Source organism: Tilletiaria anomala (genome assembly GCF_000711695.1).
Source record: "Tilletiaria anomala UBC 951 chromosome Unknown K437scaffold_61, whole genome shotgun sequence".
Lineage (NCBI taxonomy): Eukaryota > Fungi > Basidiomycota > Exobasidiomycetes > Georgefischeriales > Tilletiariaceae > Tilletiaria > Tilletiaria anomala.
This window is the reverse complement of record NW_013546961.1, coordinates 1-24,166: the sequence shown is the minus strand read 5'-3', so window position 1 is coordinate 24,166 and position 24,166 is coordinate 1. Positions and strand designations below refer to the sequence as shown.

The following is a 24,166-nucleotide window of genomic DNA, read 5'->3' as shown; positions in this document are numbered from 1 at the left end:
TTGAATCTCTCTCCCACATTTGATTCCGCAGAGAGCGCATTTCCGCGGGCGTGCTTCAAACTACACATCTCTTACTCAACGCTCACCTGGCGCTCCATTTAATTTATATTTGGCTGGCTGAGTACAAGCATTATGGCCTCGGGCCATACAAATCATCCGTTTCGGGGTCGTATCAGGCAGCTGGATAGAGCAATTTGGCTCGCGCCGCCGCTCCAGTTGTCACCTTAAGGTCTCTGTAAGTGATTAGCTGCAGCTGGGCATCCTCTTGGCATCGGACCCATCCTGGCCGACATCGTCACCATGCAAGCCAACCGCGCACCAAGAATCAAGAACAGGGCGCCAGCGCCGATCCAAATTACCGCTGAGCAGCTGCTGCGAGAGGCGCAGGAGAGACAGGAAGCTCCCTTCCAAGCAGCAAAGGCTCGTGTGGAGGACTACGAAGAACTCGAAGAGTACAGAGGACGGAAGCGATCAGAGTTTGAGAGCCGGATCCGGACAACACGGACAAATGTGAGTATATTCAGTATGCGCAGATAATGAAAGCAATGGAGCCCTGACTCTCTTGCTTCTTTCGCACAGGCCACAGCATGGATCAAGTATGCACAATGGGAGGCGTCGCAAGGAGAGATGCTCCGTGCGCGGTCCGTCTTCGAGCGAGCCTTAGACGTAGACCCATACAGCATCCCAATATGGACGCGGTATATCGAGACTGAGCTCAAGAATCGCAATGTCAATCATGCGCGCAACCTCCTCGACCGCGCGGTCAGCATTCTGCCGCGGATGAATCAGATGTGGTACAAGTATGTTCATCTGGAAGAGCTGCTAGGGAATGTCCAAGGAGTACGGCAAATTTTTGAGCGATGGATGGTGTGGGAACCGGATGAGAAGGCTTGGTCCGCCTTTGTCGCCTTCGAGCTGCGGTATGGCGAAAAGGAACTGGCAAGCAAAGTCTGGGAGCGGGCTGTGACTTGCCATCCTGACCCGCGGGAGTGGATCAAGTGGGCCAAGTTTGAAGAGGAAGAGCGACAAGATCTGGACAAGGCGCGGGAAGTGTTCACGATGGCGCTCGATTTTTTCGGAGAGGATGAAGACAAGCTAGAAAAGGCGCAAACGGTCTACACGGCTTTTGCAAAGATGGAAGCCCGAGCAAAGGAGTACGAGCGCGCACGAGCGATTTACAAGTATGCTCTTGAGCGGCTACCACGAAGCAAGAGCCAGGGCATCTACTCTAGCTATACGCGCTTCGAAAAGCAGTTTGGCGATCGGCAAGGCGTGGAAGATACCGTGCTCGGCAAGCGAAGAATCCAGTACGAAGAGGAGCTCTCAGCCGAAGGTGGCGGTTCTAATTACGACACCTGGTTCGATTACGTCAAGCTCGAAGAGGAGGCATTCCGCTGGCTACTTCAATCTGGGCTATCACTCAAAGCTTCCGAGGTACTCAAAGCTCGGAATCGCGTGCGCGAGCTATACGAGCGCGCGGTGGGCAACGTGCCGCCATCGTGCGAGGAAAAGCGGCACTGGCGGCGGTACATCTTCCTCTGGCTGAACTACGCTCTGTTCGAGGAGGTCGATGCGAAGGACACCGAACGAGCGAGAGAGGTGTACAAGGCTGCGATCGCGTTGGTACCGCACAAAGCCTTTACCTTCGCGAAGCTCTGGTTGCAGTATGCGCACTTCGAGATCCGCCAGCTTGACCTTGGCGCCGCGCGCAAGATCCTTGGCGCTGCGATCGGCATGTGTCCTAAGGAACGTCTGTTCCGCGGGTACGTGGACTTGGAGCTGAGCCTAAAGGAGTTCGATCGCGCGCGCAAGATTTACGAGAAGGCGCTTGAGTGGGATCCGAGCAATTCGCGCACGTGGGTGCGCTTTGCGGAGCTGGAGAAGAATCTGTTCGACGATGACCGCGCGAGAGGAATCTTCCGCCTGGCGATCGAGCAGCAAGGAGGGATGGACATGCCCGAGGTGGTATGGAAGGCTTACATTGACTACGAGTTCGAGATGCGCGAGTGGAACAACGTCAATCGTCTGTATGAGTCGTTGGTCGAGCGAAGCGGGCACGTCAAGGTCTGGATCTCGTACGCGCTCGCGCAGATCGGGAGCGCTATCGCGGAGGAGGAGGATGAGGATGCGCCTGATGAGGATGAAGATGAGGCAGAGCAGGCGCAGGAGCGCCGGCCGCCCAAGGAGCATAGCGAGGAGGCGCTTGAGGCCAGACGACAAAGGAGGGAGGAGAGGAAAGAGCAGACACGACGGATCTTCGATAGGGCATATAAGGATCTTAAGATGCGTGGCTTGAAAGAAGAGGTGCGTTCGACAGGGATATATCATGGACCTTGCACTTTGATGCTGACTGGCCCATCTGCTTTGCTCATCTCTTTGCAGCGCGTCGTATTGCTTGAAGCATGGAAGTCATTCGAGGCGCAGCACGGAGCCGATGCGGACGGCTTGAACGCGAAGCTCAAGGAGGTGGAGGCTCGGATGCCGCGCGTGGTCAAGAAGCGGCGCGAGGCGATGGGAGGGGAAGGCATGGAGGAGGTGAGTCCCATATTTCTAAAAAGACGCGAGCGGTCCTGTTTGAAGTAGAAGGAGAAAATGGCAGAAAGGCTGATCCAGACCAACTATTTTATTCCTGGATGACAGTACTACGACATGCTATTCCCGGATGACGAGGATGGAAAGGGCAAGCCATCGTTCAAGCTCCTACAGATGGCACATGCGTGGCGTGCCCAGCAGCAGGCACAGGCGCAGGAACAGGCACAAGCACAGGCGGAGGAGCCAGAGCAAGCGCAGGAGCGAGAAGAAGTTGAAGGCGAAGCGTGATCGTGGGCCATGCTGTACCTATAAATTCAACTGCGTGCCGCATGTCAGATGAATGTGCACTTCGCACCAAAGCACAATGCGAAACCGGTGTGGTCGTTTGCGTTTGAACTAGGGTTGGTGCACACGCACGTTCCAACGGCGGGGCGCTGTCAGACATCCGCGGCGTTGACACGATTCGGCTCATCTGTGGAGAAGTCTCATCTCACTATGTATCCGTCTTTCATATTTGATCAATTGGGCCACGCTTTCATGCCCCATCACTGCACCCCACCGGATCCCCTCTTCGTGATCGGCGCCGAAATTGACGTATTAGCAGATCAGCTGTCAGTGGACAGCTGGTGCCTGCGGAGGAAACGCGGGCAACGGGCCCCAGCTTAGGTTTCAACCAAGGACGGAAATCAGTTGCACTGTTGATCGGTGCATCGCCGCTAAGGCGCCGGCCTCTTGCCTGGTCAGCCCTTCACTATGAGCAGGCTGCAGGAGGAACCAGCTTTTCCAGGCTTTCCCCCCTCTTCTTCCACAGCCACTCCAGCTCCAGTATCGCCCAGCCCTGCACTCTCCGCATACTCATACTCCAGCGGCGGTTCGTCCGTCTCAGACTTGGACGACGTCGGGTCCTATTGGAGCTTAGATGATTGGGGGCTTCCAACGGGGTCGAGAGCGCAGGGAAAGCAACAGCAAGAAGAGAGAGACGCTCACGCGCTCCCAAGGGCCCAAAATGGCGTCGAGACGTGCGCCGGCGCATACACGGCACACTCTGAATGGTTGGGGTCAACTGCAGCAGTTTCAGAGACAGTTTCTGGGCCTAGCACGGGATCAGGGTCAGGATCTGCAACACCTGTCAATCTAGGGAGCGGGTTCAGGACCAAGCTCAGCTCGCCCAGTACAACACCTATCAATTCGCGCTTCGCGTCCGGTTCTTTGACTGCACTGCTTGCCGCGGATGAAGCGCAAGCAAAGCACGAGGAGCGAAGGGACTATGCATCAGAGGACGGGCAGCATCAGGAGAAGCAGTATGAGCATGAGCTCCAGATGGAGCAAGACCCGAATGCTGATGAGGTAGAAGGCGATGCAGGAGATGAGTTCGACTTGCACGATGAGGATGAAGAGGACATGCACGCTAGCGGCGTGCCCGCTGCTCGAGGCTGGAACTTAGACGCCAGGTGAGCGCATGCATGCTTTCTGTTGCCAAAGCACGCGAATCGTGAATTCATGCTCATTCTTTTCCACCTTTCAACACACGCAGATTGTCGGATACTCCAAAGTTCAAGCGTCAGGTGCTAGATATGTTTTCGAATGAGCTGTCACTCGCCGGCTGGACTCAGAAGGATGTTCACCCGACTTTGTGGCCGCTGTCCGAGCAGCACTTGCATCTTCGACGGATAAGTGGGGCACTCACCAATGCTGTCTTCTTCGTCAACTACAAGCCGCCAACTCCGTCTAGTATGGAGCACACCCGCAATGACATTGACGGGAAACCGGGCGGCGCTTCATCGTCGAACGCACCCACGCCTCCACCCACAGTTTTGCTCCGCGTCTATGGCGTCGGTACCGAGGTGCTCCTCAGTCGTCGCGGCGAGCTGCTGATATTGCATACACTGTCCTCGCTCTACGAGATTGGCCCGCATATCCTCGGCACGTTCGCTAACGGCCGCGTGGAGGAGTATTTCCCGTGCGATCCGATCGGCAAAGAGGGCATTCGCGACCTGGGCACACGCGAGGAGTATATCACCAAGCGCGGCGAGCTGCACATCAAAGGTGTCGAGGGCACGGCGCAGTGGGTCGCCAGGCGTATGCGGGAGCTGCACGAAGTACCGCTGGAGGTGATGAGGACCGTGCTGGAGCAGGGCGATCTGCATGCGCCTTCGGAGAAGGGGTTTGGGAGAGGCATCCAAAACCACATTATGGCTAGCAGCCATCGACCTAGGCCTCGACGGCCGTCCTCCAAGCCGAGGGGAGCCACTGGTTCCGTCAATGCAGTGACTGCATGGGGAGCGGCGGTAGCGGGGCCAAAACCGGGTGCAGCAGCATCGGTGCTGCCTGGTGGAACGGGCTTGATGCGCGAGAGCCCTGGCGCACTGCCGACGCGGGACTCCATGCCTTCTCCCGCAGCGGCCGGTACGTCTTTGCGCGCATTTGCTGCTGCAGGTGCAAAAGAGGCGCATGAGCAATCGTCCGAGGGGCAACTGCAGCAGCAGCAGCAGCAACAACCCTCCCATGCACTGACGCAGGCGCAAGTACAGCAGGCAGAGCTCGCAGATTGGAACGCGCGTTTTGACCTGCATCGTAATGGTTCAGCCGCCTCCGTCGGGTCGTACGGCTCAGCCGCATCGTTCGACTCGCTCGCAACAAGCTTTGATTCTCGTATCAGCTTCTCTTCTTCCGCTTCGTCGTCTTCCGCTGCGAGCGATCGCGAAGGCGGTAGTGGGAGGCGAGTGCGCTCACCGATTGGTACGCCCATGTCGATCGCAATGCCAACGCCGATCAATCCCTATTTCCCACACAGCTCACGCGAGCGACCGGGGCGCTCACGCAGCAGCAACAGCGCAACTGGTGGTGGTTCTCAGTTAGCAGGGACGAGCAACCGGCCGTACCCTGGTGTGTGGCGGCGTATGAAGCGTTGGTCGCGCGAAGCGGCCAAAGTCCTGCAGCTGTTCGAGGACGTCGCGCAGAGCCCCGCAGGAAAGCTGGCTTGCACGCTCGCGTTACGCTCCGCTCCGCATGGCCTCCTTGCAGCTGGCGGCAGTGGAGACGATAGTGGCAGTGAAGGGATCGATCTGCGTTCACTGGCGCAACAGCAGACCATCACGTCTGATATGCTTTCTTCCACGTGCGGAAATCTCTGCAACACGCTACTGTGCATTGTCGCAATGGATTTCCCACGCCTGATGCGCGAGCTCGACACATTCAAGCGTTTCATCCGCGAGTGGGAGAGGGCCGAAGGACAGAGCAAGCGCGTCTTTGCGCACAATGACTCGCAGTATGGCAACTTGCTTGTCGTCAAGACGCAGCCGCCGCCCTCTGCCGCCGCAGCTGGGAGGGACAACCCTTGGAAGAGTGGTCCGGGTGGTGTGCTCACGAGCACGCCGGCGCCTGCTTCGGGTATGCCACGTGTCAATGGCGGCACTGCGGTGCTTGTGCATGCCAGACGAGACTCCTCTGTCTCGGTCGCGTCGGCATCCGGCAATGCGGAGGGCTCCACGTCATCCGCAACGCCGTCACCATCGCAAGTCCAGACGCAGCCACAGCCGCAGTCGCAGGACTTTTCACAGCAACCAATGCGAGCGCAAACCAGCGCTTTCTATCGCTCTTGCACATCTCAGGCACGTCCCGTCAAGCGCTGGCAGCCGCACCAACAAGTCGTCGTTATCGACTTTGAGTACGCCTCTCCCAACCCCCGAGCGTACGATATTGCCAATCATTTCCACGAGTGGCGCACAGACTACCACCACCCGAGCCTGTCGTGGAGCCTAACTCACCACGGAGCATACCCTGACAAGCAACAGCGACAGAAGTGGCTCCGAGCGTACGTTCAACAGGGGCGCTTGTTACGCATGAAGAATGGTGGTTCGAAAAATGCACTGCTCGATGCTGCATCCATGCCAGCGCCGGCACCGCCAACTCCGCAAGCGCAAGCGCAGCCGCCGTCGGACTTCTCCATCGGTCCCCCTGCTATTCCGACCGCGAAACCTGCTTCCACTAAACCTGCTCAGCCCGCCGCAGCGTCTAAGCGACAACAGAGCGCTGCATTACCTGCTACCAGTAGCCCCAGCTTGACCCCTTTCTTGCGCGGCGTCTCGTCTCCTCGCTCACCTTGGCTTGGCGCAAGTCACAGCACCGTTGCGCCTCCCCCTACCGCTGCCCATGCTCCCAACCCTTCCACCACCGCTATAGCAAACACTTCGCTTGCGCGTCTCGATGCCAGCATCGAACGCGAAGTCGACCGCTTGGAGCGTGAAGTGAACGTGTGGAGCCCAGCTTCACATGCCGTTTGGGGTCTCTGGGGCATCGTTTTTGGGCGCGCAGAGATTGAGGCGGTCCTCGAGAGAGCCCTGGCAACGGTCAGAGATGCAAGCATGGGTACAGATGCAGCGGGAGCCAAAGATGACAATGAGAACGATGATGTGCTGCTGCTGCAAGCGGAGGAGAAAGACAAGGAGGCAGGTGCAGAGGAGGCAGGTGCGGAGGAGGCGTTCGATTACCTGCGTTACGCGCTTGGTCGCATCGAGCTGTTCCGCTACGAAATCAAGGAGCTGGGTATCGTCTGATCGCCACGTGGCAACTTGTATCTTAAAAGGGTTGATGGTGCGCGCTCCAAGTGGCGCAAGGAAGATGGCGCTTTAGAATGTGTGCATGTGCTGCTAGCTGGTCAAAGTTGTGTACTAGTCGAGCATCATGCATTGAATTGAATCCTCTTCTATTAAAGATTAGAATGTGACACTTCCCGCTGACCCTTTCCCTCTGTAAGCGGTCTGCTGTTCAACTCAACACAAACGCCCCTCATTCCTTCTTGGTCCTCATCAAGCGAATCGGCTCTCCCTGTTCATCAAGCAGCCCCGTCATGCCGTTGTCTCTCTTGACAGCGCGACGTGAATCTGTGCCACCATTGACATGCTCGATCACACGCGGTCCATCGCCGACCTGCGTGTGCAACAGTCGCCCGACAGCGCCGGGTTCATGAACGGGGATAATGGCGCCGTTGAATGCCTTGGGGAGCGACGCGGGCAGCGCGACGGGACCTTGCGGACCGCGATGCGATGCGCTGATTCCGGCGCCGAGGATGTTAAACTGGGTAGGGCAGGGATGTCAGCCGGGCTGTGTGTAAGGCAAGAGATTCGCCTGTGCAACTCACTGTGTCGTCAAAGTCAGCATTCGGGAAGTAGTGTCGGATGGTCTGGATAATTAGCTCGCTGTGCTGCTTGTCGTGGTACAGAACCGCGTTGGGCCCAGCGTCGTAGGTGTATGCGATGATCCTTTTGCCACCAGCCTCGAGGCTGGCGCGGTTTATCTCCTCGACGAGCTGGATGATGTTGCGACTGGTGTCGTTCATGTAAAAGATAGGTGGCTGGGTATCAAGGCAGGTAGCGTGGAAGTTGTTGCTGTCCGCCATGGTGATCTCTGCGAACTTGTCAAAGTCACGCGCTTGGATTGCTGCGGAGATGTCCTCCATGCGCTTCGGCACGACAGAGCGGATGCGTTCTTGCAGCAAAGGCGATGTCGCAACGGTTCGTTGCATGCCGGCTGTAGACGGAGTGCCTTTCTTGGCGTCGCTGACGACGCAGATCAGCGCTTGCAGCTCGGGCCAGTGCTCGCGCGGGGCCACCTCTAAGGCCAAGCTGTCCGAGCCGTCTTCGGCCGAGCCAGACTGCCAGGCGACAAAGCCTCCCATGAGTGAGCGGCAAGCAGAGCCGGAACCTTGTCGTGCGATGCGTGTCAGCTGGGAGCGCGTGAACGCCGGCTCCAGGGCGAAGAGTGTGGACAGGCTGAATGTCAGGGCTGCAAAACCCGAGGCACTCGAGGCGAGTCCCGCCGCCGTTGGGAAATTGTTCTCCGAGCAGATGCGAAGACCCCATGTTGAGAGCTGAACATGTGGAAAAGTCAGCTTTCCCGAATGTTCCGCCGACCCTGCCTGGCGCTCAATGGGCTCTTGGTACTGACATTGGGTAGAGAGCTGTCCTGGTCCTCCAATTGCTTCCGCATGGCGCGAATCTCGGTGATGCACCGCTCCAGCCTGCCACCCTTCTTGATAAGCTCCTCCTCTCCATTGAGCCAAAGCCGGTCACCTTGGAATGACGGGTCCGCGCGGCTCGTCGTCTTGGACATGAGATGGTCCTGATCGAGCGTGACGGAGAGCGAGTCATTTGTGGGCAGAATCAGCTCCGTGTTGCGCTTTCCCCAGTACTTGATGACGGCGATGTTGACCGGCGCCGAGACGGTCGCCTGGTAGACGGAGGCTGCCATAGTGGACCACGGGAGGGAAGCAGAAGAGGAACCTGGAAGCGGTAGCGGGGGAACCAACAGTTCCTTCTGAACAGTCAAAGCGCTGTTCGAACAGCGGTGCAGTCCGTTGCTACTTGCTTGGGTTGCGTTGAGCGTGGCAGACGAATGAGCAGACTTTGCAATGAGTTATGACCGTTCTATGAATACTTCGCTACCATGTCTGGAGCTTGGAGCCACTCTCAAGAACGTTTGCCCACTCTGCCGACCATCATCTTGTCTTGCAAGCGTGGGGAAGTTGGATGGATGGAGGGAAGTTAGGGTTTTGTACTTTGCCTAACCCTAGTCACAGTAACCCTAGTGCAGAAGCAGCACCACACACGGACATCGCAGATCCAAACTCCACCAAGTTGAACTCGAACTCTCCTCATCTCCCTCGAAGCAGTTCAGCAAGGGTGAGAGGGTGATTGCGATGGGGCTCTTTAATATGGCTGGAGGCCTGCATTGCCTTGTAAGCTTACGCTGTTCGACCCTATTTGGCTGCTCATCGATGCTGGACATTCTGCCCGACAAGCTGCTTGCCGACGTCGAAGAGGTAGGCAAGCTGAGGGCCAGAACCATGTTTGTCGCATCTGTAACCATGGTCCATTCCACTATAGTGCCTTGACGTGCCGCTGCGCCGCATCTACACATGCTCGAAACGAACAACGTCGCCACGCCCGCGCGGATCCTATCTGGACCTTCGGTGGCGATTGGTACGCTCGATAGCTGGTCATACCAAGGCATCAGACATCAAGATGGAGCCCTACTCGTTGCAGCCGCCGTCGTGGCGCCCTCTCTTACACTCCGCCTCTGCCGCCCTCGGCGTACCGGACTTCTTTCCACCACAAGCTGGGGCACCAGAGCTCGACATTTCCGATGTCTCGGCCGTGCGCAACGGTATCGCCGCTCGATCCGTGGTCGGCAATGAGACGTTTAGCGCACACGAGATGATCTACGATCGGCTCAAGAGCCCCAACATTCTCGCTCAATTGAACGGGTTCATGGGCGAAATCCTGAAGCGCCGCGAGGAGCTTGCACGGCTCGGTCCATCGAATAATGGCGATGGAGGGATAGACAAGCCCACGCACAAGCTGCCGTCGAGGGTTACGCCCAACGACAGCAAACTCGCAGCGTACGTGCGCGAACTGGCAGACTCCCAAGTCTCACTTTCAAAGCTGGCCAAAACTGTACCGCATGGCTTCAAAGGCGAAAAAATGCTTGACATGCTGTACAATGGTAGCGTCGGATCCTCTACGAAGCTTTCATCTACGCCAGCAAGCGCGACCTCCAACACGGGCGCATCAGCAACAGCAAGTGTGACGACAAATGCCAGTGGACGGCAGGAAGACCAGGTTTCGCTTCCCAAGAGTGTTCCGGTCGACCGTGCTCTTTGGTTCATTCAAGTCGTCGGTGCAACAGAGATGGCGTCCCACTCGCAATCCCAGGCGCATTACCATGCTCATGGAGCCGGCGGAGGGCTATCGACGCCGGGCGGGAGCGGCATTGCCGGGCCGACTGGAGGGTTAGGAGCGACACACGGTGCAGCAAGGGTGGACAGAGCGGCACAGGTGCAGCTTGACTTCACAAATGCAGTCTGCTCATGGCTTCGACGCATGCTTGCCGATCTAGATGTCCCAGCCAGCGCAGATGCTGCGATAGCCGAGTCTGCTGCGGTGCTAGGAGGGACAGAAGCTGCCAGTGCTGGCCTCAGCGGAAGTTTGTTACGCCGCACATTCGCCGGAACGCAAGCACCACCGCCTCTCAGCATCCGTAATAATCTTGGTTCTGCGTCAGCTCCATATCCATCGCCCTTGCTGCCCGCGTCAGCATCTACCATAAATTTGAGCAGACAGGCAAACTTGAGTCTCTCATTCACGTCTACGACAGGGGTACCCAAGGCTCCCTTCAGCGCCATCGCTCCCTCTCCCTCATTGAGTCCAAACTTGGACGCGGTGCGCATACCAATGACTCCCAGCCGCTCTGCGGGTGGTAATTCTAACTTCAGCTTTCCTGGAAACCCTGTGCCATTCTCGTCTCCGTCCACATCCAACGGTCCACCCCCTTTCACTCTCCATCATCAGCATACGCCTCCTACCTCCGCGTCTGCGTCCACGCGCTGGGCGCACAAGTGGTCCTATGCACTTTCCCTTCTACGTGGCCTCGTCACGCTCCCGTCCGACGCCACGCCTGATGCACCGGGAAGCCTGTTGCAACTCCCCTCGTGGCTCCGCTTCCTGGCGGAGCTCCTCGGAAGCGCAAACGTTGCCCAAATACCATTCGTGCTGGCTATTGTGCTTGAATTCGGTATCGGATGGCCACCGGCGGAAGGAGGGAACGCCAGCGGCGGCATGACAAAAGGCACCTTGATCGCGAGAATCGGCATCGAGGGTGCTCTCAAAGCAAGGCGTGAGGTTCTCGCTCTTCGCCATGCACTCCTTGCGTCCCTTGTGGCGGATCCCATCGCAGAGACCGACGGCGCTGAAAAGGGAGATGGAGTAGTGGACGCTGACATTGGCATACAAGGCGATGGAGACGTGTCGGCCACAGTCGGTGCTTCGGAGCCTGGCACAAAGACCGCGGCGCAAGATGAGATGGACGTCAGTGTTCGGCGATGCGATGACTTGCTGATTGCACTCATCTCTCTTGCTCGTCACTTAGCGAGGGGATGCGATCAGGCGCTCATCAGCCCGCGATTATGGAGCACATATAGCTCGGATCTTCGCGCTGTGCTCGGAGAGGCAACCTTCTATGCAGATCTTCAACAAAGGAACAGCGTACTGATGCTTCGCCATCTGAGTGCTGATGGCCCGAGGGAAAATTGGTTCGATCAGCAAGCCGCTGATATCGAGGTGAGCTATCCAAACCAAACGGTGACACTCGCGCAGAGAAGCTTGACATATTCAGCCCCAATGAACCTTCGCAGATTCTCGATTCAATTGACTTGTCAACGCATTGGCAAACGACATGGGTGCAGTATTTTACACGCACTTCCTCTCAACCTGCTTCGCGAGCCGATGGCCGGCGAACCGTTCGCACGCTTAGGGACAAAGTCGAGCTTCTCTTTCTATGGGCCTGTACCTCTCATCGCTCCTCTGTCGGCCCATCCCGGCCATACATTGTGGGGGTTTTCTTGAGCGGCCTGCTCGGCTGCAATTTTCGCCCAACGAAGCATCTGATTGATTCTGCCCGCAAAAGGTGGGACGGTGATGGGGACGTGACCTCATTGCTGAAAGAGAGAGCAGAGTTTGCAAAGCTTAAGGCACATGCGACGCAGCTGGAGGAGTCAAAGGCCATCGACTTCCACAGCTTCTGCATACAATTCATTGCGGATGTCGAATCGTACTGCAATACGGGAACAACGGGCGTTGAGGCGTCAGATGCAACCGAGACACTGCGCCGAGAAAACTTTGCAAGTGTCTCGTTCGATGCACTTATCGCGTTGATTGAGGAGTTGAGCAATCTCGGCTACTTCTCGATGCGCAAGTTGCTACGAAAGATGACCAATGTCTCGACTGCCGCCGGCTCGTTACCTGCCAACACGTCTGGACAACCGACGCTGCCGAATAATTCATTTCAAACGCGACTCCTCCGTTCGCTCCCATTCCCCACCGGAACGCAGAATTTGACAAACCTGCTAGTAACACGGAGGGCTCTCATCTACGGGAATCGTGCCGGAGAGACCTGGGAGGAAGCAACAGAACGGCGAGCGACTCGTGAGGTGCGAGCTCTTTTTAGTGGACTCTTCCAGACTGACCATGCACCGTTCGACATGCATGGTCGCCAAACGTCGTCGATCTCAGACTTTGCTGATGAGGGGATCGACCAACAACTCATCACAACTTTACCGCACCTTTGGTCGAGCCCGCCTTTCGTCCAGCGCAGGATCACACGCTCGGTGCTCCTCCCTGCGATCGAAGCCGCGGAGGCGAGCGCTTCAATTTCCTTTACGGATACCTGCCTTCTCCTGGCGCTGCTCCGCAAATCCGAAGATTTTCGTCTATTGAATCAGGTGAGCTTTGCTATGCATTCCAGCTGGTGGCTTGGCCTTCGATCTGATATCAGGCTCCTTCACAACCAGGTCATCATGACGTTACTACGACCAGGTCGTCTCACTGGCGAAGAGCATGGCCCTATTGCGGACAAAGTAAGCGATGCCATTATATGTCACGCTGAAGTCTGGAAGGCTCTCGACAGTCTCCATGTCATGGTGGAGCAAGTCAGTCACCTCGTCATGTTGCATGAAGCAGCGACTGAACACGTCTGGCGCCGATTGCTTCTTCGCTTGTCAAGGAATGGAAGCCGTGAGGCAACCGGAGCATTAGCACAAATCCGAGCCCCTGATGCAGAGCTGCAAGACCAATTGCGATTAGAGGTCCTCGCGACGTTGCGCACAAGCTTCCACCGCCCCGAAGAGCTTGTGTTGAATCTTAAAGGCTGCATTCAACAGTATGGGTCTAGCGAGGCTGTAGCTCGCGCTGGGACGCAAGCGGCTTTCGAAGTGCTCTCTCGGTCTGACCACCACGAACACTTGAACCTAAGCGGCTTCATTGACATGCTAGTCGACCTCACTTCTTCAGTGCCTTGCAACTTAGATGCTGCGTTGCATGAGATCTCCTCTACTGCGACCATCGGTTTAATGGACAATAATGCGAGAACAACGCAGCTTTTGGTGCGCTTGACAGTGGCCGAAGCCGTTTCGCTTGATGGGTTGGTCACTAGTCTGCTGGTCCCATTCCTGGTGGAGGCGACCGCACAATCAAACGAAAGCCTTACAGAGGTACTGGGTGCCCGCATCAATGCGTGCCAGGCGTTGCTAATCGCGTGCAAGTCGGAGACCTTCAGGCCTGCTCTGAATTACCATGTCGCTGCGGATGCAGCAGTGACGATATGTCAGCTTTTCGCCACACAACCCATACAACGGGCGCTTTCGGCATGGGTGGTCAGTCTGCACGACCTTTGCGCTGACGCCGATCAATATCACTTCCTAAATTTTCTCCAGAAGTTAGACATTGACCTCTGGCAGGCTCTTATTGTACTCCGCCCTCCGGTCCCGACCCAGACTTGGGCGAGTATTATCACCCAAGTGAATCCTTGGCAAATCAGTCAAGTCGTCACTCATTGGTCCACAATGGAATCCAGCAGCGTGACATCAGACGATGCTCAGGCGCTAGCCAGCCGCGTGGCCACGCAGCTCCTCTCCACAACATGCTCCGTCACCGGTGCGCGCTTGCTTGAGCATCTGGCTCACCAAGCGCCTTCATCGCGCATGTGGTCGATCTTACTCAACAGGCTAGCGGCCAGCAGTGCCTCTTGTCTCGCCTCGCCAAATGCATATCCTACCCAGTGCAATACCAGCTTGCTGTGCCTTGCTGCTTTCCGCGAATATCAGCCAGTCCCTCCCTTCCAGCCGGGGGACTCTGGAGCTTGGTCCAGTATCTTATTATCCGTGCAACGCTTTTTACAAGTCGCACATCAACACCCCCCTACTTTGTCAGCCATCACTGTCAGTCTGGATATTCTCTCCCTCGCCGCTGCGACTCCGAACATCTGGATGTCTCCGATCCGCATGGTAGCTCTGAGCATCCTTTCAGCGCTGCTGCATCAACTCCTCCGCATGGCGAAGGAATCCAAATTTTCGATGCTGACGAGACTGCTTGACGTGGTGAGCCAACTACTAGAGGAAATGCCAGCGGATGTCTTGACGGCGTGTCAAGCTGTGATGGATGCTAGCCGACACCTCGCTCACGACTTGCCTGAGCTACCTGCGATTTATCGGGAGCGGATTCTTCGCACACTTTCGCCTGACTTTCAGCAGTCGCCAGCCGCGCAAATGATCCTTGCACCATCTGTCTCCGCGGCTGTTCATGGTGGTCGCTTCCGTCCGGTATTGGAGAAGTCATGGGAGCTGCTCCCGACCTTGGAACCTGTAGCGGAACCAGATTTTCTCACTTCGTATATTCCAGCGTCGCACAAGCTGCCTAACACCGGCTCTCTCTCGCTCATCGCGTTCGGTGCCATGAAGCTGCCTGATACTGTATCGCTGCCACCGCTCGACGCGACATCCATCCGTCGTGCGGCGCATGATGACAGCCAGGTCGCCCGGTTGGCGCTCGAGAGCGAACGCTCGTATGGAGCTTTCAGAGCGGACACGCCAGCCGCCATGGCTACGAGGCGCGGGCTAGTGTTTGTGGGAGACATGCAGATGAAGCAGCAGCAGCAGCCGAAAGAGGTGGGCTCGTCCACTGCTGCGCCAGCATCTACGTCAACGAGCTCGAGCAAATCTGGTCGTGGCGGGAAGGGCTCGTCTGGTGCCGATTTCTCCCTGAAGGCAGCGAGTGCAAGCTTCATTCCAAGCAAGCAGCAGTCACAGCAAGCGCGAGAAATCATCACGATTTCGGACGACAGCAGTGACAGCAGCGATGTGGCCACGCTTGCCCCGGTGGCAAAGCAGCGCGGAAAGCGGAAGGGCAGCGACGGCAATGCAGAAGCTGCTACGGCCTCGAAACGGAAAAAATCACACGTGAACCTCGCAAACCAGCAATAGAGCAGCCGTCGTCCTTCATGATGTGTTGCTGCTGAGCACGACGCTGAATGGTTGAATATCTTACACGCGAGGTTTCGCATGCATGTAGCAAAGTCCTTTCTCGCATAATCGTAATCGCATCCTCATCATGCATGAGACACGTCATGTACATCAGCGTAATGTACCTTCATACTAAGCATCTCAATGTGCAAACTTTTCAGGAAATGGAAAGGACAAGCGAGGCTCAGTCAGCATGGAGAAGGGTCTCTCGCAATGGGAGAGGCACCGCCGATCTACTGCACACATGACCGAACTCGGTCACTCACAGTCCCTAAATAAGACTCTGCTACGATACGAGCTCGAGCGTTAAGGCTGAGCTTCATTTCGCTGATTTCCTTGTCTACTTCTTCCATGAATCTGCGTTCCGATGGACAGATGAGCGGGCGCCATGTGAGTAGAGGAATCGATGTAAGGACAAGATGAGGGGTAAGGGCGAAAGCAAAAGGAAATGGGGACTGTGACTGACTGGATGATGAAGTCTACAAGCTTGTGCTTGAGCATCGTCTCTGAGTGTGCGTTGGTGATGAGGAAAGAGATATCGTAGCCCTAGAAAAATGTGAGCGTTAACATGATCGTTATCGCGAGCTTATACATGCAAAAACTGCGATTGCCGATGCCCCTACGGCACTCACTGGTATCGGCTTTCTCCTGAGCACGACAAAGCCTTCCGCGCGCTGCATCATGAATCTAGTGAACTTGTGGCAGAGGATGCGTTCGATTTCGTCTGCCTGTTTGATGCGGATGGAGAGGCGGATGGAATTGATGGATGGCTCGATGAAGACTCTTTCATTCTCATTGCGTGAGATCATGAGGGGCTTCAGCAGGACTTCTTTCGACGTCGCTGCTTCTACCTCGGGCTCTGATATCATGGATCAGAAGAGTCAATAATCATATCAATGGAACACGATGGGTTGCTACTGGTATCAAAGAGGGTCACGAAGACCAGGCCCATGCTGTTATGCTAGGGTGCAGCCCGCGTTGAAGAAGGAAGCAGAAGTTGACACGCACTGTTATGCCGCTCGACGGTCTGCGATCCAAAGTTCTCGAGAAGCATGGCTGCCGTCAGGGTGGACCTGACACAGCTGAGGTATGGCCGCAGTGTGTTGGACTACGTCGGCGCAAACCAGATTATCGTGAGGCATCAGTCCGTATGGTTTGCGAAGCGCAAAGGAAGGAGATAACGTAGATTGACCCATTCGGTGTCAGCTTCTAGTTCGGCGCTTCCACTGTTTTCGAAGTCATTGCTTTCTATCGTATGCCTATTAAAGTGCAACAGAAGAAGAGGGAACGCACCATCTTGGCCGCTGCTTTGGCGATTGTCTGCGGTGATCGAGCCGATGCGACCGACTAGCGCAGATGCGGAGCGATGGTATCCAGAATCAGATGAAACCGAGGATGAAAGACTACAGCTGGCCTATTGTAGCAGACACGTCGGGCATACGCAACAACGGCTGTGTCTTGCGCCAGCTAGAATCAGGAACCCGGCAAGGTGTAATGAAGGCAACTGGCAAGAGCCGGAGAGCGACTTAGCGAGAGCAGCTTACACTCAGGATGGCGGTGTTGGCGATGACGATGGCAACGACGCTCATCTCTGGTCTCTTGGTGACTGAGAGGTGCTCGCGCGCCGTTGCAGGTTGCACCGAAACTCCCCACCCGCGATCAACAATTGCCGCTGTGTGATCCGTGCCGACGACTTACGCACACGCCGCGTAGAATGCTCCACACTTGTCTCCTGATCACCTCTCATGCACCGGCAGAGTATCTATATGGTCGAGCTGCATTCGCGACGTTGCGCAGGTCGTCATGTCCCTTCTAGCTCGACCCAAAGGGCCTGAGTAACTGGGACGGAATATTATCACTTTGCTGCATGGCGTTACCATGGCCTCTGCTCTTTGAAAGAACGACCGTGCCCTGAAGGACCCCGGGGCCAACGGCAACATCCACGGCAGGTGGTGTACCGTATTTGACAAGGACAGCATGGTGTATAATCAGATGGTCGGCTTGAGAACGGCTAAATTACCGGGTAATTCCTTCGGATTACTGGCCTACACCCTGAAGCAGCCGAAGTGTGGCTGTGGATAAAAGATCGGTCATCTGGGTGGCTTTATGTAGCAAAGTGCGCTTTGGCATCCCTCGCTGTTGAATCAGCCAAGCGCGGCTGAATTCTTAGACATTCTCTTCATATCGCCGCGCAATGCAGTTCACAATCTCACTGCTGGTATTGCACCTGATCGAAAAGGAGCAAGCGGACGGTCGCTCAAGGACCACGGCAATGCTGACAAGCTCAGGAAGACTTTTCCCGGGTTTAAAATTGGCAGTGGACACTTGGCAACCAAATTTACACCGGCTAGAAAGATGAGAACGATGTAGATGGAAAGTATGTGATGATGCTGCGCAAGCGAAAGGTGCCGATCATGCCCCGACGCTTGCCCACTCGTAAGCTCGCGCTGCACCATTGCACACGCTCAAAGCTTCAGATCGATAATGAAGGTCGCGTGCCTGCCGTACACATATACCAATCGCACGGCGTACTTTTGGAGTGTGAACGAGGCATTATTACAGGCGTTCAATCCAACCGAAGGATCAGGCTACGCTCCGTACTCCAACTCGAGCAGTGCCACCGGAGCTATCAGCGGCTTTGATGTGCCTTCCATTCGAGAAGCATGTGAAGCGTTCATGTGAGTGGCACATGGAAGCTATCAAGTCTGTGAAAGTGGATCATGGGCACGGATGCTGAGACTGCGCCCTCCACGTAGCCATGGGTACAACAAAGACGAGTTTGCCAGTGGATTGTGCGCATCGCCAGCAAGAACCTGCAAAAAGTGAACATGGAGCACATCTTTGCCCATCTAGGCATTAAAGCTGACCAGCTGAAAATCAACACGCTGGGCAAGCTCAAAGACAGCATTGTCCGCGTCCACGGCCAAAAATTTGACGGGTCCGGCTTTGTCAATATCTTCATATCGGTCGTCGAATTCGAGGGCACCTTTCCGGATGGCTTTGTACTCTTTGCTAGTGCGGGCACCCAGGTACTCGTGCAAACGGACCGCAAGCGCATAGCAAGGGACACTCGTCGGAACGTCGTCAAAGCCTTCTTGTCTATGGTAATGGACGATCATTCTTTTGGAGAACAGCAAATTGTGGACTAGGGGTGTACGCACGCCGCCTTTCCATTGGCGCACAGAGGCGCCCCACCAAACCGCCTGACAAACTTGTACAAGGCTGTGCGATCCATCATCGACACTGACGCAGTCACACCATGGTCACCACACTGTCACTCAGCACCGACTTCCAAGCAGCCTTGTTTCCACGATTCATCGACGCAGCAGGTGGGGTAATCTCAACACCACCCACTGCGGTGGCCGCCTCTCCACTACGAGCTTCGACCACGTCACACGCACATGCGCGGCAATGTCCTACGCGAATGTCTTGGTTGTACTAGCCCTGTTCGAGAATCTCATCTCGACACGCTCAGTCCTCAATAGCGGAGGCGAAGCGACATTTGTTGCTGCTTTCATTACCTTCCAGGTCGCAAAGTAAAACAAGATGCGCGTTGCCATGGATGGGGACGGAAACCGTCAACACACCTCATCACAGAGCATGGTACCTCCCTAGCGTCCCTACAGCTGTACTCCTTGGATACGATGGAGTCTTCCCCACTGGCATTCATGTCATTTGCTGTCGGTGGTTCGGAGCTGCACACCTCGCTGCTCTACGGCATCAGCGTCTAGGCAACTCATCTCCTCAAACGCTCACTAAGACGGCCGCTGCCACCCAGAAGCATGACATCCCGAAGAGCGTCCAATCGCTCCTGGCACCCCTTCCTTTGACGTTTGCCTCACTACCAAGGCGCAGGATTTCCTAGCCAGGGGGGGCGCTCAGCAACCGCATATCTGGGCAGTATCAGCACTGATTTGATTGCTCTGCTCCACGGCAGTGACACTTTCCTTCGTAGAATCAATGACGGACGGGGCCATGAGGAAAGCCTCTTGAAAATGTTGAGTGCAGGTATGGCAAGCGAAACTGATGTTCAAAGAGAAAGCTGAGGTTCGTTGCAGAGGCGGAAGCGCAATGCTGAAAAGCTGGCTTCCCTGCAACAGAAATGATTTCATTGAATGGGTTATCCCTGCGTGAGCCGTTTACGTCTTTATATCTCGTGTCATGAGAGAGCGGGCACGCATCGCGTGAGGACTCATGAGCATGAGTGCGTGTCTGACTTGGCAAACCTTTTTGCGTGGGAATGCCGTTGCGCATGCAGGCAGGTTGGTGTGCGGGGGTTGCAAAAGCAATCAGATTGTACATGCGGTGTAAAGGGTTTGATTGATACCATGTTATTGGGTTGTGGCTGCGGAGGTCAGACGAAGGAGGGCAAGGGCTTGAATTAATTGCACCGAATGGCAATCGAAGTCTTGGGCACTTTTATGTCTCGTGTGCTACGGAGAGAGAAAGAGGGGGTTAGCCCAGATGCAAAGGGTTACACTGTTGGCATTCACTTTTATGCACCTCTCCTACACGCTTCGATCGGTTTCGACGGCTTGCCCGGGGCGTTTTAGGACTGGCAGCACATACCTCTGCGGCAATCAGCATCACACTTGTTGCTAGTCAGAATGGGTGGCCATCAGCCACGCAAGCGAGCGCGCCTTGCTGCTGCCGGTACATTGGCAACTGCATCCTCGTCCTCCCTTCAGGAGTCAGATGACGCTGTAGCAGCGCCGAAGCCGAGCATTGCGATGCTCTCCAAGCAGATTCGCACTTTGGTGATACGTACGCTTCTCCCATGCTTGCAAACGCTCGATTCTGAGCTCTTCCTCCTCCACCGCATCCATTACAAGCATGGCGTACAATTTAACAGCGCAAAGTGGTACAGCGGCGTGGAAGCCGTGCGCAGATGCTCTGGCAGGGTTGTGCCGCAGCATGACCTAGGCAAGCGTCCAGGCAAGAGAAGAGGACAGAAGCAAACAGAAGCTTACAAGAGCTACGAGTATGGCACGGGTGGAAGTAGCATTTTGAGCCTAAAAGAGGCGTCAGCTGAAAAGGATTCCCAACGCCAATTCGTGCTGCACAAATGTACAGCAAGGGTTGTCTTGCGCGATGTACTCGCTGCATACAACTCCATGTGGGCATCAGATAATGCAGGTTCTGGCGCTGGCCCAATGCCATCAACAAATGCAGCTGCTGTAACGAAGCCAAACGAGCATGGAAGGGAAAGTGCCGTGGGGTGCTCCTCAAGAACAGGGACAAAACGCAAGAAACCATCGCGTGGGGGTAAGGCAGGCGAATCTGTCAGCGCTGCGACGATGCACTTGATGTAAGTTTTCTATCTTCAACACAAAGGAGCCGTCCGCTAATGCATGTTCGTGTCACCCCCCAAAAACGACAGACCTACAAAGCAAAGTACAGCACCAAGATCTCACCCAAGCTCCCCTCGAGCAGCGGCAGCCTGCGAAAGCCTGCTGAAGCTCTCACTACTACTCACCAAGCTTCTTCATACTTGCCAAGCGGCTTTCAAGTGCGTAATTTCCAGAGGCATTAGTACATCCGAACCCCAGGCATGCTAATTCTGACGCGATGTCTGCATTGACAACTGATCAGGACACTATCGACGCATCTCAATACACCACCGGCCCCGACATTTGCGCCGCTTGTGCTTACACTCATAGCTGTCGTCGCAAGCATCCACGATGCTGCCAGTGTGGCTTTGTGCGGCTCGAATGTCACTCACGCGGGCCGTGCGTCTGACAAAGGCGCGAGAGCGAGTCAACCGTTGGAGTCAGCCGACAGTGGCGGCTTGATCCGAGTGTATGCTGACCTCCGCTTGATCTGCGTGCCACCTGCTCCGATACCGGGAGCCGTCGGTGGCCGTACCAGCGCAAGGGCCCACGAGGTCGAGTTGAACTTGTCCGATTTCGTAAGTACGCGTCGATCATGGCCACCATGGACTCGCTCTGTAGCTGCAGACAAATTGGAGACCCACCTCTCGGCCAACCTACCGATGCGCATCACACTCAGCTCGAACATTTTGGACATTACGAGCGGCAAAGGTTGGTCTGGGCCTCGCTCGACGTCGAGCAAGCAAGCTCTACCGCTTGAGCCTCACCTCCTGGGGCACAGCGAAGGCCACACCATAGGTCTTTTGGGCTTGGCTGCCGCAGACGAGGGCATGGATACGAGTTGTAGGGACGTCGACGTCGGCGTACCCCTCACAAGGGCAGTGATCAAGGGGGATGGTGCTGGCGCGGATCTCGATATTGGCGTCCCAATCTCTGTTGAAGATTTCGGCGAGCTTGTATGAATGCCTCCTCAATCTAGCTTGCACTAGGGCACTACCTTACGTTGCACTTCATGAAGAGGCTGACGTTTTGGCTGGCCAGGCTGGAGGGTCGACAGCAAAACTCGGCACCTGCGCATCATCCGCTTCCGCATGCGATTTGGTGAAAGCAGATCCATCACGCGTGTAAACTGAAATTGATTGAACGGTCAAGAATGAAGTGAAAGGGGTATAACGAATAGAACCGTGGCCAAATAGAAGGAATGACGTTGAACAAAATACGAATGTACTTTTCGTACTTTTCATCTTTATGCCGCCTTTTGGCCCTCGCAAGAGAGAGCAGCCTCTAGTTGCGCCTGGAGGTCCTTGATCTCGATACGAAGCGTGTCCGCGTCTCCAGCATCTTCTGTAGCGAATCTCAGTCTGCCAAAGTGGGTGCAAGTCCAATGATCAGTGAAATGCTGCGCGAGGATCTACTGTAGCCGGCCGACCAGAGGTTTGCGTATGCCGTCCTCTCATGGCGGCGATGCAAGCCATTCATCGTGCCACTTACTCGAGGTCCCGCTTGGCCAGATCCGCCTCTAGCTTCTGCGTCCTGTTTGTCAGCTCCTCCAGCTGCGATTGTAGCTCCTTCGTGCGTTCCTCGTGCTCGCGCGTCAGCGTCTCCATTTTGGTTGTGTGCGTGGCGTGCAGCTTCACGAGCTCCGACTGAGCGCAGAAAGCAAACAAAGACGCATTGCAACATGCGGTCAGCTTCACGCTCTTCCGCCAAATGGAGAAAGCAGCATCCTCAGCTCACCGGATCAGAAGTACCATTAGCGCTACCATTCGTGCTGCCGTTAGACTCGGGACCAGCGTCCTTGGCGGCGGTGGCGGCATTGGCCTTGCTAAGCTGGGTCTGAACATCATCCTTGGCGCGTACAGTGTCGGCCAGCTGTTCCTTGAGCGACTGTATCTCCTTGGCGTCTGCCTGCCTCTTGGCGTCGAGCTCCTCGAGATGGGCCGCATGTGCATCCTCGCGTTTCTGCAGCTCCTTGGCGTGCTTCTCGGCGCTCTCGACGCCGCTCTGCGACTGGGTCTTGCTGAGTGCGTCAAACTGGTCAGCAAAGGCGTCCTGCGCCTGCTGGAAGGCCTGCTGCGACTCGGCAAGATCGCGCTCGGTCTGCGCCAACTGCGCGCGCAGTTTCTCCACTTCGTCGTTCGGCGTAGATGCGGCGGCGACACGCTCCATGCTCGCCTTGGTGCTCTGCAGCGACTCCTCGAGGACAACCGCGCGCTCAGCGGCCTGCCTGCGCTCGTCCTCGGCCTGTGCGAGCTTGGCGCGTGTGCGCTCGAGGTCGGCGCGCGTTGCTTCGACATCCAGCTGGCTCGTCTTCTTGTGCGCTTCGATGGCCGTCTTAAGCTCGGTGAGATCCTTCTCTTTCTCCTGCTGAAGGCGCTGAATCTGCGCCTCGTGGCTTGCGCGCATCTCCTGGATTGTCTTTTCAAAGCTGGCTTTGAGCTCGTTGAGATCAGTCGAGTGCGCGGCGCCGGCAGCTGCCTGTGCGCGGTCGTAATGCTCTTGCAGCTTAAGCTCCTGCGCGTCAACGTCGGCCTGCAATGCAGCAATTTTGTCCGCGTGCTTCTGGCTCTCGGCGTTGACAGCGTCCGCAAGCTCCCTGTCGTGCTCCGCGCGGAGCGCAGCGAGCGCCTCCTCATGTGCAGCACTCGTCTCGGACAGCTTGGTGGCGTGTTCAGAGGCCGCGGCGGCCAGCTGATCCGCGTGGGCCTGCTGCGCGGCCGCGAGCGCATTTGTGTGCTCTTCGTGCAGTGCGGCGTCAAGGGCATCAGCCTGCGCGCGCTGGAGGCCCTCGAGCTCTTTTGCATGCTCAGCCTTGAGTGCATCGAGTGTGCCCGCATACTCGCTCGCTGCCGCCGCGACGGCCTGCGCGACGTTGCCATTGTGTGCGTCGACGAGCGCCTGCAGCTGCGCGATGTGCGCTTCCTTGTCGCTGCGCCCGCTGGCTGCGTCTGCAAGCTGTGCCTGCAGCGCATCGCGCTCGGCCGCGTGCGCGTCGACAAGCGCCTGCAGCTGCGCGATGCGCACATCCTTGTCGCCGTGCGCGCTGGCGGCGTCTGCAAGCTGCGCCTGCAACTGTTCAATGTGCGCGTCCTTGTCGCCGCGCCCGCTGGCTGCGTCTGCAAGCTGTGCCTGCAGCGCATCGCGCTCGGCCGCGTGCGCGTCGACGAGCGCCTGCAGCTGCGCGATGTGCGCTTCCTTGTCGCTGCGCCCGCTGGCGGCGTCTGCAAGCTGCGCCTGCAGCGCATCGCGCTCAGCCGCATGCGCACCAACGAGCGCCTGCACCTGCTGAAAGTGTGCGTCCTTTTCATCGCGCTCGGCTGCATTGGTGTCGTTTGCGGCGGCCAGTGCGGCCTCGTGCGCCGCCGCAGCGCTCGCAAGCGCATCAGCATGATCGTGCTGCTGTTTGCTCAGGGCGGCGGCCACGTCTTGCGCCTTAACCTCAAGCGCCGCGAGC

The 24,166-nt window shown here is 56.6% G+C and overlaps 7 protein-coding genes across 7 annotated transcripts; 4 read left to right on the top strand and 3 right to left on the bottom strand.

Annotated features, from left to right (window-relative positions):
* The first annotated feature begins 102 nt into the window (after positions 1-102).
* Positions 103-2,871, top strand: K437DRAFT_248430 (pre-mRNA-splicing factor CLF1). Its single transcript, XM_013386910.1, has 4 exons — positions 103-510; positions 580-2,304; positions 2,383-2,535; positions 2,641-2,871. Exons 1-4 carry the CDS (start codon positions 301-303, stop codon positions 2,818-2,820), a joined length of 2,268 nt encoding a protein of 755 aa, XP_013242364.1. The 5' UTR covers positions 103-300; the 3' UTR covers positions 2,821-2,871.
* A 204-nt stretch (positions 2,872-3,075) lies between these two features.
* Positions 3,076-7,196, top strand: K437DRAFT_274887 (kinase-like protein). Its single transcript, XM_013386909.1, has 2 exons — positions 3,076-3,983; positions 4,067-7,196. Exons 1-2 carry the CDS (start codon positions 3,286-3,288, stop codon positions 7,086-7,088), a joined length of 3,720 nt encoding a protein of 1,239 aa, XP_013242363.1. The 5' UTR covers positions 3,076-3,285; the 3' UTR covers positions 7,089-7,196.
* Positions 7,197-7,320: 124 nt separating this feature from the next.
* K437DRAFT_291103 (putative MVD1-mevalonate pyrophosphate decarboxylase) lies at positions 7,321-8,947 on the bottom strand (the record flags this gene model as incomplete). Its single annotated transcript, XM_013386908.1, has 4 exons — positions 8,479-8,947; positions 7,673-8,401; positions 7,432-7,608; positions 7,321-7,395 (listed from the first exon to the last, which is right to left on the bottom strand). The coding sequence occupies exons 1-4, from the start codon at positions 8,779-8,781 to the stop codon at positions 7,321-7,323; spliced, it is 1,284 nt and encodes a 427-aa protein (XP_013242362.1). The 5' UTR covers positions 8,782-8,947.
* Positions 8,948-9,216: 269 nt separating this feature from the next.
* On the top strand, positions 9,217-13,172 carry K437DRAFT_152125 (uncharacterized protein). Its single transcript, XM_013386907.1, has 4 exons — positions 9,217-11,648; positions 11,723-12,808; positions 12,878-13,015; positions 13,090-13,172. Exons 1-4 carry the CDS (start codon positions 9,555-9,557, stop codon positions 13,102-13,104), a joined length of 3,333 nt encoding a protein of 1,110 aa, XP_013242361.1. The 5' UTR covers positions 9,217-9,554; the 3' UTR covers positions 13,105-13,172.
* Positions 13,173-15,479: 2,307 nt separating this feature from the next.
* K437DRAFT_152102 (ARP23 complex 20 kDa subunit) lies at positions 15,480-16,898 on the bottom strand. Its single transcript, XM_013386906.1, has 5 exons — positions 16,676-16,898; positions 16,391-16,490; positions 16,015-16,241; positions 15,849-15,928; positions 15,480-15,739 (listed from the first exon to the last, which is right to left on the bottom strand). The coding sequence occupies exons 1-5, from the start codon at positions 16,676-16,678 to the stop codon at positions 15,616-15,618; spliced, it is 534 nt and encodes a 177-aa protein (XP_013242360.1). The 5' UTR covers positions 16,679-16,898; the 3' UTR covers positions 15,480-15,615.
* Positions 16,899-19,792: 2,894 nt separating this feature from the next.
* K437DRAFT_274882 (uncharacterized protein) lies at positions 19,793-21,925 on the top strand. The gene is made up of 3 exons (XM_013386905.1): positions 19,793-20,690; positions 20,763-20,891; positions 20,975-21,925. Exons 1-3 carry the CDS (start codon positions 19,990-19,992, stop codon positions 21,672-21,674), a joined length of 1,530 nt encoding a protein of 509 aa, XP_013242359.1. The 5' UTR covers positions 19,793-19,989; the 3' UTR covers positions 21,675-21,925.
* On the bottom strand, positions 21,817-24,166 carry K437DRAFT_152121 (uncharacterized protein; the record flags this gene model as incomplete). Its single annotated transcript, XM_013386904.1, has 3 exons — positions 21,817-22,073; positions 22,204-22,358; positions 22,450-24,166. Coding segments are annotated over 3 exons (1,987 nt in total), but the record flags the coding sequence as incomplete, so codon positions are not given.

Bases quoted from the DNA above. Each gene is read 5' to 3' on its own strand.
- K437DRAFT_152125 (XM_013386907.1), top strand. From the start codon at position 9,555: ATGGAGCCCTACTCGTTGCAGCCGCCGTCGTGGCGCCCTCTCTTACAC. The intron at 11,649-11,722 runs GTGAGCTATCCA...GAACCTTCGCAG, and splicing joins AGCAAGCCGCTGATATCGAG to ATTCTCGATTCAATTGACTT. The intron at 12,809-12,877 runs GTGAGCTTTGCT...CTTCACAACCAG, and splicing joins ATTTTCGTCTATTGAATCAG to GTCATCATGACGTTACTACG.
- K437DRAFT_152102 (XM_013386906.1), bottom strand. The intron at 16,242-16,390 runs GTGCGTGTCAAC...CCATGATATCAG, and splicing joins GACCGTCGAGCGGCATAACA to AGCCCGAGGTAGAAGCAGCG. The intron at 15,740-15,848 runs GTCAGTCACAGT...ATCGGAACGCAG, and splicing joins CTTGTAGACTTCATCATCCA to ATTCATGGAAGAAGTAGACA.
- K437DRAFT_248430 (XM_013386910.1), top strand. From the start codon at position 301: ATGCAAGCCAACCGCGCACCAAGAATCAAGAACAGGGCGCCAGCGCCG. The intron at 511-579 runs GTGAGTATATTC...TCTTTCGCACAG, and splicing joins TCCGGACAACACGGACAAAT to GCCACAGCATGGATCAAGTA. The intron at 2,536-2,640 runs GTGAGTCCCATA...CCTGGATGACAG, and splicing joins GAGGGGAAGGCATGGAGGAG to TACTACGACATGCTATTCCC.
- K437DRAFT_274882 (XM_013386905.1), top strand. From the start codon at position 19,990: ATGGGTGGCCATCAGCCACGCAAGCGAGCGCGCCTTGCTGCTGCCGGT. The intron at 20,691-20,762 runs GTAAGTTTTCTA...CAAAAACGACAG, and splicing joins GCTGCGACGATGCACTTGAT to ACCTACAAAGCAAAGTACAG. The intron at 20,892-20,974 runs GTGCGTAATTTC...ACAACTGATCAG, and splicing joins ACTTGCCAAGCGGCTTTCAA to GACACTATCGACGCATCTCA.
- K437DRAFT_274887 (XM_013386909.1), top strand. From the start codon at position 3,286: ATGAGCAGGCTGCAGGAGGAACCAGCTTTTCCAGGCTTTCCCCCCTCT. The intron at 3,984-4,066 runs GTGAGCGCATGC...CAACACACGCAG, and splicing joins GGCTGGAACTTAGACGCCAG to ATTGTCGGATACTCCAAAGT.